The 12,474-nt window shown below is 40.5% G+C and overlaps 1 protein-coding gene across 3 annotated transcripts in view; it reads right to left on the bottom strand.

Annotated features, from left to right (window-relative positions):
- Window positions 1-12,474, bottom strand: part of mindy4 (MINDY lysine 48 deubiquitinase 4) — a 173,345-nt gene that overhangs the window by 108,948 nt on the left and 51,923 nt on the right. For all 3 annotated transcript variants that reach the window (XM_048616068.1, XM_048616073.1, XM_048616079.1), the window contains one exon: window positions 4,208-4,314. In XM_048616068.1, coding sequence (XP_048472025.1) covers window positions 4,208-4,314 — 107 coding nt within the window. The remainder of the gene's footprint in view (window positions 1-4,207; window positions 4,315-12,474) is intronic.

The following is a 12,474-nucleotide window of genomic DNA, read 5'->3' as shown; positions in this document are numbered from 1 at the left end:
AAAGTATCAAAGGACCAACAGCACATGCTAAATTTCCAACTCGGGCAAAAGTTTGTTCTAATGGATTAAAAAGTATCTACAAAATTTAATATCTAAAATACACATTCAAGATTAGTCTGAATCAATCAAATTACCTTATTCAACAATTCAGTGATTATTTTTTTAATTCCAAGTTTAAAATTTTGATAAGTGAGCACTTCAATTTCATTTGTTCCCATGCATGTTTAACCAGCATCACACTGTTAGTTTCCAGTATCTGAACCAAATTTGACATCAGGCCCTTGTAAGAGAAGCCAAACTGGTACCTCCTTACCACCTTATGCTTGATCATGGCTGTTGAATCTGGTACCTGGTCAATGATTCTCATGCAGCTAGTATACAATCCAAGGTCAAATAATCTTGATCAGCAAACCCTTTTCTGATACATTACACAAAATCTGTATTAAGTTACCTATTTGTTCAACTCCAACTTGTTAACTGTTTTACTGTCAAGGTTATTTCAACAACTTACATTTACAATCTGCCTTTGTGCATTATAAGATCACAGAACAGTACAGCACAGTAATAGGCCCTTCAGCCCATCATGCCTGTGTCAACCATGATGACATTCTAAACTAATTCTTTTTGCCTCCACATGATCCATATCCTTCTCTTCCCTTCATGTTCAGGTGTCTGTTCAAATGCTTTTTAAACTTTGCTAACATATCTGCTTCTACCACCTGTCCCAGCAGCATATTGCAGGCACCTACCACCCACTGTGTAAAAGAAAATGTCTCACATCTCCTTGAAACTATCTCCCTCCAATGATCAATCCTATCCATGCCTCTCATTATTTTATATACTTCTATCAGGTCGCTCCTCAGCCTCCGACGCTCTACTGAAAACAATCCAAGTTTGTCCAATCTCTCCTTATAGCCAATTCACTCCAATCCAGCCAAGATCCTAGTAAACCTCTTTTGCATCCTCTCCAAAGCCTCCGCATCTTTCTTAGAGTGTAGTGACCAGAAATGCACAAATACTCCAAATGTGGCCTAACTGAAATCTTATACAGCTGCAACATGACTTGCCAACTTTTACACTCAAATGCCTGACCGATGAAGACAAGCATGCTGTAGACCTTCTTGACCAGCTGATTCATTGCCACTTTCAGGCAGCTGGGGCAAATTTTTGTTTATTATCCATTCATGGGATCTGAGCATCATTGGCTGGGTCAATATTTATTTCCCACCCCTAGGATCATAGAATCACTACAGTGTGGAAGCAGGCCATTCAACCCATAGAATCCACACCAACCCGACACATACCAACCCCTCTTACCTTATCCCTGTACCCTGCATTTCCCATGGCAATACCACCTAGCCTGGACACCTCTGGACACTATGGGCAATTTAACCAATCCACCCAAACTGCACATCTTTGGACTGAGGGAGGAAACTACAGCACCGGGCAGAAACCCACACAGACACAGGGAAAATGCACAAACTCCACACAGACAATCGCCTGAGGGTGGAATCTAACCATGGTCCCTGGTACTGTGAGGCAGCACTGCTAATCACCTAGCCACTGTACCGCTAAGCTGCATTCTTGAACAGCTGCAGTCCATGCGCTGTAGGTGTACCCATAATGTCCTTAGGGAGGGAATTCCAGGATGTTAACCCAGTAACACTGAAAAAAAGGGCAATATATTTCCAAGTCAGGCTGATGAGTTGCTTTAAGGGGATCTTGCAGGTGGTGGCATTCCCTTGTATCTGCTGCCTCTGTCCTTCAAATGGTAGTGGTCATGAGTACAGACATTGCTGTCTAAGGACCCTTGGTGAATTTCTGCAGTGCATCTTGCAGATAGTACACACTGCTGTTACTGAGCACCAATTGTGGAGGGAGTGGATGTTTGTAGATGTGGTGCCAATCAAGCAGGCTAATTTGTCCTGGATGGTATTGAGCTTTTTGAGTGCTTTTGGAGCTGCACCCATCCAGGCAAATGGAGAGTATTCCATCACAATCCTGACTTGTCCATTGTAGATGGTATATAGGCTTTAAGGAGTCAGGTGGTGAGTTGCGCACTGCTGGATTCCTAACCTCTGATCTGCTCTTAAGCCGCTGTATTTAGAGTCAGAATCATAAAGGTATACAACACGGAAACAGACCCTTCGGTCCAACTCATCTATGCCGACCAGATATCCTAGATATATCTAGTCCCATCTGTCAGCATTTGTCCCATATCCCTCTAAACACTTCCTAACCCTGTACCCATCCAGATGCCTTTTAAATGCTGTAGTTATACCAGCCTCCACATTTCCTCTGACAGCTCATTCCATTCACGCACTACCCTCTGTGTGAAAAAGTTGCCCCTTAGGTCCCTTTTAAATCTTTCCCCTCTTACCTTAAACTTATGCCCTCTAGTTTTTGATCTCCCCACCCCAAGGAAAATACCTTGTCTATTTACACTACCCATGCCCCTTATGGACTTCTAATCCAGTTAAGTTCCTGGCCCATGGAAACATCCAGGATGCTGACAGAGTGAGAATTCAGTGATGCCAACCCCACTGAACGTCAACGGATAATTGTTAGATTCTCTCTTGTTGGAAGGGGTCATTGCCTGGCATTTGTGTGGCACAAATGTTGCTTCTCACTTCTCAGCCCAAGCCTGGACATTGCCTCTTTTAAAATGCACATCCTTGCAGTGAGACAATGGTTAACGGAGAGTCAATTTGGTGCACAATCACAGGGCAGATGGGTTATCAGGAACAAGGACAGTAATGTGCAGCAGACTTTTACATGAGTTGGAGTTTGAATGAGTTTATGAAGGGCACAAGTGGAAGGTTTATGAAAAGTGCGGGAGGGCTGACACCTCCAGCCCAAGTGAACATCTGTCTTCCAAGGCTCATGGTCCACAGCCTGAATGGTTCACAGCTGAACCTTTATGTAGAAACACAGAACATAGCAAAACAGGTGGAACAGTAAGTCTTTTAGCATTTCTAACTAATCCACTAGTCAATAGAATCACAGCTGATCGTCCAAGTCAGCACTTGCTCCTGCTTTCTCCCCATACCTTTTGATCCCATTAACCCTAAGAACCATATCCAACTACTTCTTGAGAACCTTCAACATTTTGGCCTCAACCTACTTCTATGGCAGAAAACTACACGACTCTCTGGGTGAAGGAATTTCTCCTCATCTCATTTTTAAATGGCATTTCTCGAATTCTTGGATCATAACAACTGGCTCTAGACTTGTTGTTTATTCATTCACGGGATGAGGACACCTCTGGCTAGGCCAGCATTTATTGCCCATCCCTAATTTCCCAGACGGCAGTTAAGCATCAACTACATTGCTGAGAGTCTGAAGCCAGACCAGGTAAGGATGGCAGATTTCCTTCCCTAAAGGACATTAGTGAACCTGATGGATTTTTCCAACAATCAACAATGGATTCATGGTCACATCAGACTCTTCATTCCAGATTATTTCAATTGAATTCTTCCTGAATTCCAAGTCTGACGACACTCCCCAGTCATCAGGAATATTCTTCCTATATTTACCATCTACTTCTATTAGAATTTTATGGGAGGGGTATTGATAAGATTCCCCTCCATTGTTTTGAACTCCGGTGCACATAGTCCCAACCGACCCAGTCTCTTTTCTCGTGGCTGTCCTGTCATCCCAGGAATGAGTCTGGTAAACCTAGAACTATCAAGCCTACAAACATGGATTACTGACACTTTCCACCAGTTATAAAAACAGTTCCCAAACAGGCCATGAAAGCACACAGTGCTCAAAATTACATGTGGCAGCTGCCCAATTCCACACGTGATTAGGAAGGATAGGCTACTTGCTATAATTTACTAATACCTTGGGGGCTTCACATTCAACTCTCCACAGGGATTTCTAGTCTCCCAATCTGCCTCTAGTTAAAATTAGGAGTGAAACACAAATTGTGTTTTAGGCTACAGGAGATGGAATGGGCAACATAGTCAGAGCCTGACTTCGCAAATATCATCACACCCTTCATATAGCAGCACTGGAGGGGTGATCTTGAACAGAAACCTGGATCAGTTTTCCACACGCAAATCTCAGGGGCAGAGTTTGGACTGAGGTTAAGCTTGATAAATCTGCTATTGCCACACTATGAACAAATGAAAAAACATTCATAAAGTCTCGGTGATAAACTAACAGATGGAAACATCATAAGAATGTAATCAAAATAACTTACTATAGCAAGAGACAGGTCAATAGGCTTAGAGTCAATGTGGTGTTTACGAAGAGAACTGACCGGTACAATTTCATCAACTTCTTCCAAATCGTCGTCATCAACATCAGCTGCAAAATAAACCAGACAAACCTTCAGTCTGCATCAAATAATCTTAAACTCGTACAGCTAAACATAAAGGACTGAGTACAGACTACATCAGACACTAGAGCAGTGTCCTGGTATAAACAGGTATACTAATGTTTGATGAGTCATTAATAATTAATGGAGAAGTGGCATTAAAGCAGACAGTATAAATTGGGCTCAAGAAGCATTTTCAGTGTATTTCTGGAGGAGGGAGAAAAGGATCAAGTGAGAGATATGTAGTTCAGGATAATCTCAGATGGAACGATTGTATCTAATCACCTACTCCTACAATTCAATGTTCTTTTACTCCACTCCAGCCTACAATATTGGCCCAGTAATTTTGATAGTTAACTAATCTAGTAGCACAGATTGGAATCGTCCACCTGCACCGTCCCCGACTCGGCAGACTCTGTAGGAACTGCCCAGTTCATTGAAATTTCTGATGGGCAGTTACCATGCATTTGGATCTCTCAAAAAGAGCTGTTTAAAGTCAGAAACTTTGGAAGATTCCTATTCAGTTAAGTCTTGCCCAAGAAAATTTAGTGGATTAAAAACCTAATCTAATTCTTGGTTAACTATTAAAATGAACCCACAATTCACTGCCAACAGCACACACATCCCCACCCCACCCCATCAACCCACTCATCCAACTATCCATCCCCTAGAACAAAGAAAAAAGATGAAAGAACAAAGAACAAAGAAAATTACAGCACAGGAACAGGCCCTTCAGCCCTCCAAGCCTGCGCCAATCCAGATCCTCTATCTAAACCCATCACCTATTTTCCAAGAATCTGTATCACTCTGCTCCCTGCCCATTCATGTATCTGTCTAGATACATCTTAAATGACGCTATCGTGCCCGCCTCTACTACCTCCACTGGCAATGCGTAAAGAACTTTCCACGCATATCTCCCTTAAACTTTTCCCCTCTCACCTTGAAATCGTGACCCCTAGTAATTGAGGCCCCCACTCTGGGAAAAAGCTTCTTGCTATCCACCCTGTCTATACCTCTCATGATTTTGTAGACCTCAATCAGGTCCCCCCTCAACCTCCATCTTTCTAATGTAAATAATCCTAATCTACTCAACCTCTCTTTATAGCTAGCGCCCTCCATACCAGGCAACATCCTGGTGAACCTCCTCTGCACCCTCTCCAAAGCATCCACATCCTTTTGGTAATGTGGCAACCAGAACTGTACGCAGTATTCCAAATGTGGTCAAACCAAAGTCCTATACAACTGTAACATGACCTGCCAACTCTTGTACTCAATACCCCACCTGATGAATGAAAGCATGCCGTATGCCTCTTGACCACTCTATCGACCTGCGTTGCCACCTTCAGGATACAATGGACCTGAACACCCAGATCTCTCTGTGCATCAATTTTCCCCAGGGCTTTTCCATTTACCGTATAGTTCGCTCTTGAATTGGATCTTCCAAAATGCATCACCTCGCATTTGCCTGGATTGAACTCCATCTGCCATTTCTCCACCCAACTCTCCAATCTATCTATATTCTGCTGCATTCTCCAACAATCCCCTTCACTATCTGCTACTCCACCAATCTTAGTGTCATCTGCAAACGTGCTAATCAGACCATCTATACCTTCCTCCAGATCATTTATGTATATCACAAACAACAGTAGTCCCAGCACGGATCCCTGTGGAACACCACTGGTCACACTTCTCCATTTTGAGAAACTCCCTTCCACTACAACTCTCTGTCTCCTGTTGCCCAGCCAGTTCTCTATCCATCTAGCTAGTACACCCTGGACCCCATGCGACTTCACTTTCTCCATCAGCCTACCATGGGGAACCTTATAAAACGCCTTACTGAAGTCCATGTATATGACATCTACAGCCCTTCCCTCATCTATCAACTTTGCCACTTCCTCAAAGAATTCTATCAAGTTGGTAAGACATGACCTTCCCTGCACAAAACCATGCTGCCTATCACTATTAAGCCCATTTTCTTCCAAATGTAAATAGATCCTATCCCTCAGTATCTTCTCCAGCAGCTTCCCCACCACTGACGTTAGGCTCACCGGTCTATAATTACCTGGATTATCCTTGCTACCCTTCTTAAACAAGGGGACAACATTAGCAATTCTCCAGTCCTCCGGGACCTCACCCATGCTCAAGGATGCTGCAAAGATATCTGTTAAGGCCCCAGCTATTTCCTCTCTCACTTCCGTCGTAACCTGGGATAGATCCCATCTGCACCTGGGGACTTGTCCACCATAATGCCTTTTAGAATACCCAACACTTCCCCCTCCTTATGCTGACTTGTCCTAGAGTAATCAAACATCTATCCCTAACCTCAACATCCGTCATGTCCCTCTCCTCAGTGAATACTGAAGCAAAGTACTCATTAAGAATCTCACATTTTCTCTGACTCCTCGCATAACTTCCCTCCTTTGTCCTTGAGTGGGCCAACCCTTTCTCTAGTTAACCTCTTGCTCCTTATGTATGAATAAAAGGTTTTGGGATTTTCCTTAACCCTGTTTGCTAAAGATATTTCATGACCCCTTCTCGCCCTCTTAATTCCTCGTTTCAGATTGGTCCTACTTTCCCGATATTCTTCCAAAGCTTCATCTGTTTTCAGTCGCCTCGACCTCATGTATGCTTCCTTTTTCCTCTTTGCTAGTCTCACAATTTCACCTGTCATCCATGGTTCCCTAATCTTGCCCTTTCTATCCCTCATTTTCACAGGGACATGTCTGTCCTGCACTCTAATCAACCTCGCTTTAAAAGCCTCCCACATATCAAATGTGGATTTACCCTCAAACAGTGGCTTCCAATCCACATTCCCCAGCTCCTGCCAAATTTTACTATAGAACCTATTGCTGGTCTGACACCTATCAAATGGAACACAACAACTCCCTACCCATCTCACTGAAATGATGCACGTAGCTTTTCACAGAAGTTGGCTTTTAAATCACAGAACAAGACACTTACTTCTGCAAAAAGGATCATGGTTTCTATGCAGACCTTCACTGTTGGGTTTGAAGGTTCCTGGATAGGTCTGTAATAGGTTACAGAAGGTCCAGGAATCTCCAGCACAGAAGACATCTAAAAGGTACGTGGACTATTGTTAAATCTAATCAGAATCAGAAATAGTGTCCAACTATCTGGGCCATCAACACCAATTGCAGGAAGAATCAATAGTCATGTATTATTTAATACAGCAACTTCACAGATAGACTGCACATGGATTCACATCTATAAAAATGATCTTTACTAATGTTAGCTATGAATTTACAGAACATGTCATCCCCTGTCACACTCCCCAGTCCTGTGGTGCTGCAAAATGGAGTATCAAGGTCAAGTGTAGAGGATGAGCTAACTGGCAAGAAAGAATACACAGCCCCCATTTAAATTCACACATTTTTTTTTAAGCATATCAGTTAGAAATTCAAATCTCTACAATTCTATAAACTCAATGGCCATATTTATAATGGAAACTTTGAACAGAAACACCACTCTGTAATTATATTGCCCTGCTACTGTACAGGGCAGAGGAGTGAGAAAGAGAAAAGGTTGAAGAGTGGAGAAGGGATGAAAGGAAGACAGAAGATACCTACACCAGATGGACTGCATCCTGTTCAAGTTTGTTTACCAGTCAGGGATGAACAACAAATGCCGACCTTAAGAGTGACACTCAATCCAGTGAAAAAATATGAAAGTCAGAGAATGTGGCAATAGAAAAATGGGATAGGAATTGGGAAATTAATTCCACTTGCAGACAAAGTGCAAACCCATGAATCAAAACATAGAATGATCAGCATCCTGGTAACCAGAAACTGCCTGTATACTGGTATGGATAAATTAGGCTCAATGGCTTTATCAATGCTGTCAATTTTATATGATTCTATGCCATTGGCAAGGACCTACTTTTAACATGATGAAATAAATATACCAATAAGAATGAATATCTAAGGTAACAATTCTTTTCAACATACAAAATTAATATATCAGAGTTAATGACAAGCAGTGTCTCTGTCAAATAGCTGATCACTGCAAAATCATTAAAAAGGACTAGCGATGACGTAAGAACATTAAGACACCAAAAAATTCTATGGATATGTTAATAACAAGAGGAAAAGAAACAGGAACAGAGCCTTTCAGGGATACGTATGATAAACATATACGTAATGACAAACATATACGTAATGATGATAAAATGATACAAATACTAAAAAAAATGCTTTGCTTGTTTTTATACTGAGAATGAAGTGGTAAACACATCATAATAAAAAAAAATCAATTCATACAGTAAAGACGGGAGGTGGAAATAATTGTGAAATATAATAAAAACAGAGAGAGAAAAATACCCGCTGCTCTGAATGAACTACATTCGGGCATACTAAAACCAACTATGGAAGCTATAACATGACTATATTACATAGACATGCAAATTCATTGGAAAATGGAACAGTGCCTCAGAACTGGTGTGCAGCTAATAAAATTTCAACACATTAAAAGAGAGATAGTTCCCTGGACTGGGTTCTATACACCAAATAGCTCAATGCCAGTAGTTGGAAAGATAATGGAATCTTTAAACAAAGATGAAAAAGAAAAATATCTAGAGGCTGAAAATACAATAAGGAGTAGTCAGCACGGAATCCAAAAGGGAATATCATGCTTGATCAACCTTATTAATTTTTTGAAGTAATAAGAGATTGGGCAGACAAAGGTAATGAAGAAGGCCTAATATTTTTGGACTTCTAAAAGGAACAGAAGTCCAGAAAGTCCTTTGATAAGGCAGACTCATAACTAATGACAAAACAAATTGAGTTGGGGATGCAGGAGTGGAATAGATAGCAATCTGTTTACAAAAGAGTAAAAGGGCCAAAGGCAGTTACTCAGGCTGGCAAAAAGAGGATCATGTTTTTTTTCTAAAATCAGTCATGGGGTGTGGTCATCGCTACCTAGACCAGCATTTATTACCCATCCCTAGTTATCTTGGAGAAGATGACGGCAAGTCACCTTCTTGAATACTGCAGTCCAAGGTGTGTAGGTACATTCAGTGCTGTTTGGGAGGAAGTTCCAGAATTTTGACCCAGCAACAGACAAGACATGGCAATGGGAAACTTGCACTCCATACATTTACTACCCAAGTTCGTTTATATGGTGGAAATTGTAGGTTTGGAAGATGCTGTCAAATGGAACTTACTGAGTTGCTGCACTGCATCTTTATGGTATACACTGTGAACTGGTGGGGAGGGAATAAATATCAAAGGCGATAGACAGAGTGGCAATCAAGCAGGCTGCTTTGTCAGGGAGTGAGACTGGAGATTCATTCACCCAAGATGATGGACAGGCATTGGGAAAACAGGAGGTGAGATACTTGCCAGAAAATACCCAGATTGTGACCTGATATTGTAGTCATAATGTTTATATGGCTAATCAAGTTCAGTTTCTGGTCAAAAGGATATTTACAGTTGAGGATTCAATAATGGTAATGCATTGAATGTTAAGGGTAGATGGTTAATTCTCTCTTTTTGGAAATGGTTAATATCTGGCATTGTGTGATGCCAGTGTTCCTAGGATCAGGACTGAGACCATTATTCACCATTTAAGTAAATGACTGTACTGAGGCTTTGAGGATGCAATTTTTAAATCTGCAGATAATACCAACTGGAGGTGTAAGGTGTCCTAGTGCATGCAGGTACAGCATGTAATCAAGAGAGCAAACAGAATGTATACTTTATTGCAAGTGAAATTGAATGCAAGGGAGCTCATGCTTCAGTCACACCAGATATTGGTAAGATTGCATCTGGAATACTGTACAGAACCAATCACTGTACTTATGAAAGCACGTAAAATGTTGGAAGCAGCTCCAAGAAGGTTTACTCATACCTGGAATGAGTGGATTGTCTGATGAGGAAAGACTAAATAGGCTCAGCCTGTATCCTCTGGAGTTTAGAAAAATGAGGTGACTTAATGAAACATACAAGATAATGAGAGGACTTGACTGGGAGGATGTGGAAAGAATGTTTTGCTTAGTGGGAGAATTTAGAATGAGGGGACATAGATTAAAAATAAAGGGTTGCCTATTTGATATAGAAATGAAGAATTTTTTTTATCTCAGAGTTGAGTGTCTTTGGAATTCCCTTCCTCAAAAGGCAATGGATGCAGATTCTTTAAATATTTTTAAAGCAGAAGCGGATAGATTCTTAATTACTAGAGGATAAAGATTATCGCAAATATGCATAAATGTAAAGTTCAGGTTAGAATCAAATCAGCCTTGATTTTATTGAATGGCACAGCAGACTCAAAGGGCTGAATGGCCTGTTCTTGTTCCTTATTCATATGCTTGTAGTCAGTAGAGAGGATGTCTGCAATAGAATCCAGTAACACATTTAGAAGAAGGCAGAATGTGTGTGTAACTTGTAAATGAACTTCAATACAAATAAATAAATGTTAAATTATACACTTTGTAGGAAGAATAATGAGGCCACGGATTTCTTAGAAAACAACTGCCTAAATGGGGTAAAGGAGTAGAGTAATCTGTAGGGACAAACAGCCAAATTACTCGAAGTGACACAGGTTAAGGCAGCCATTACAATGTTTTTAAAACAGATGAAAAGCAATGAAGTTTTGTGAAACTTGTGTATTAGAACCTTAGTCATACCAGACTGTTCGTTATGTTCATAGTTCTAGTCTTCGTGTTACAGAAAGGATTCTGACACCAAAGGACATGCAAAAAAAGATACTAGAACTAAGACATTATACCCTGCAGGAAAGGTTTACCAGGTTACAGCTCTTTACCCTAGAGCAGTGATCAAAGAGTGACCACTTCCCATGTAGTCCGAAATAACTGAGATGCGTCATGCGTTTTCAGGGACATTGTTTTATCTGACTTCACTCATAACAGCAGGCAAACTGAGGTACACAACAGTTTCAGTACCAGCCTGAAACGCTGATGTAAGATTTGAAATTTATATATTGTTAGTATTAATTATTTTGGATTTTATCATTTTGACCTAGTGGCACATGGGCTGAGTGTATCTGAAAGGGTTTAAGGATTAACTTGCAAGTTTTTCTGCAGCCTTAATGATTTATTTCAAAACACAGAATTAGAGAAACACTTCCTAGAGAGTAATCGGGGTTTGTTTACATTATCAGTTTATTAGCAAACGAAGTACACAATGTGGTGCATCAGGCTTTCAGCTAGAAGACTCTGGAAATTATTTTCTTTCTTTCAGTTAGGAGAAACACCCAAAGTTTGGGGAATTAAAAAGCTTAATTTTCAATGTGGGCAATTGGCCAAAGTCTATTCTGAGTCTGGATATGTAAAACTGTTGACCCTGAGAAAGGGAGATAGTTTAGACAATTAAGAAAGAGGTTACCTCAGTGGAAGGAGTTTAGTTTTGAAGCTATAGACCGGACGGATTTGGTTGAACCCCTGAAGGAATTATTTGAAGATGATAAAGTCTCAGTTTAGTGGTATGAAAAAGTCTCAGTTTTTCAATGCAGGGAATTGAAGCCATGTTGAAATTAAGCACAACAGATTTGAAAGAGAAGGCAATTCTTTCTGGTCTAAGTATTATAAAGGAGTAATTCAACAATTAATGGGGATTACATTTTACCATGTATTTCAAAACGTTGTGTATTATATGTAAATAGTTTAATTTATTCTATTTGATCTCAATTTTTTTGCATAATAAACTACTGCTTTATTGTTAAAACCATATCTGCAGCGTTTTGTGTTTTAGTGAAAGACTGCTTTGTTAAAACCAAAACATGATCTATCAAGCCAGATTCCAGTGTGGAATCTGATTTGTTCAGTAATAACACCAGTTGAGATTTCATTATAAAACCCACATCTGCTGCATTGGCACTGAAATACTGAGTTGAAAGTAATTAATTAATTTTCCTCCAATTTATCCCATGCATAATTTCCAAACCAACTACAGAATAAATTGATGTCTTGACCCTAAGCCTGGGCCACTGCAAAGAAGATGGCAGCTGCACAAGGATGCACTAACTTAAAGTGAACAATTTCTCCTTTCTTTCTTCGCTAAGGGATCACCTTTCTCGTCATATTTAATAGTGCTTCTGCAGGTCAAATTTTTGAACTTATAATACTTGTATGAGTTTTCACAGGGAAATCAAAGACATATTCCAGGTATCATAAATTT

The sequence above is a fragment of the Rhincodon typus genome, chromosome 2 (genome assembly GCF_021869965.1).
Source record: "Rhincodon typus isolate 14 chromosome 2, sRhiTyp1.1, whole genome shotgun sequence".
Lineage (NCBI taxonomy): Eukaryota > Metazoa > Chordata > Chondrichthyes > Orectolobiformes > Rhincodontidae > Rhincodon > Rhincodon typus.
This window is presented reverse-complemented; position numbering and strand designations above follow the sequence as displayed.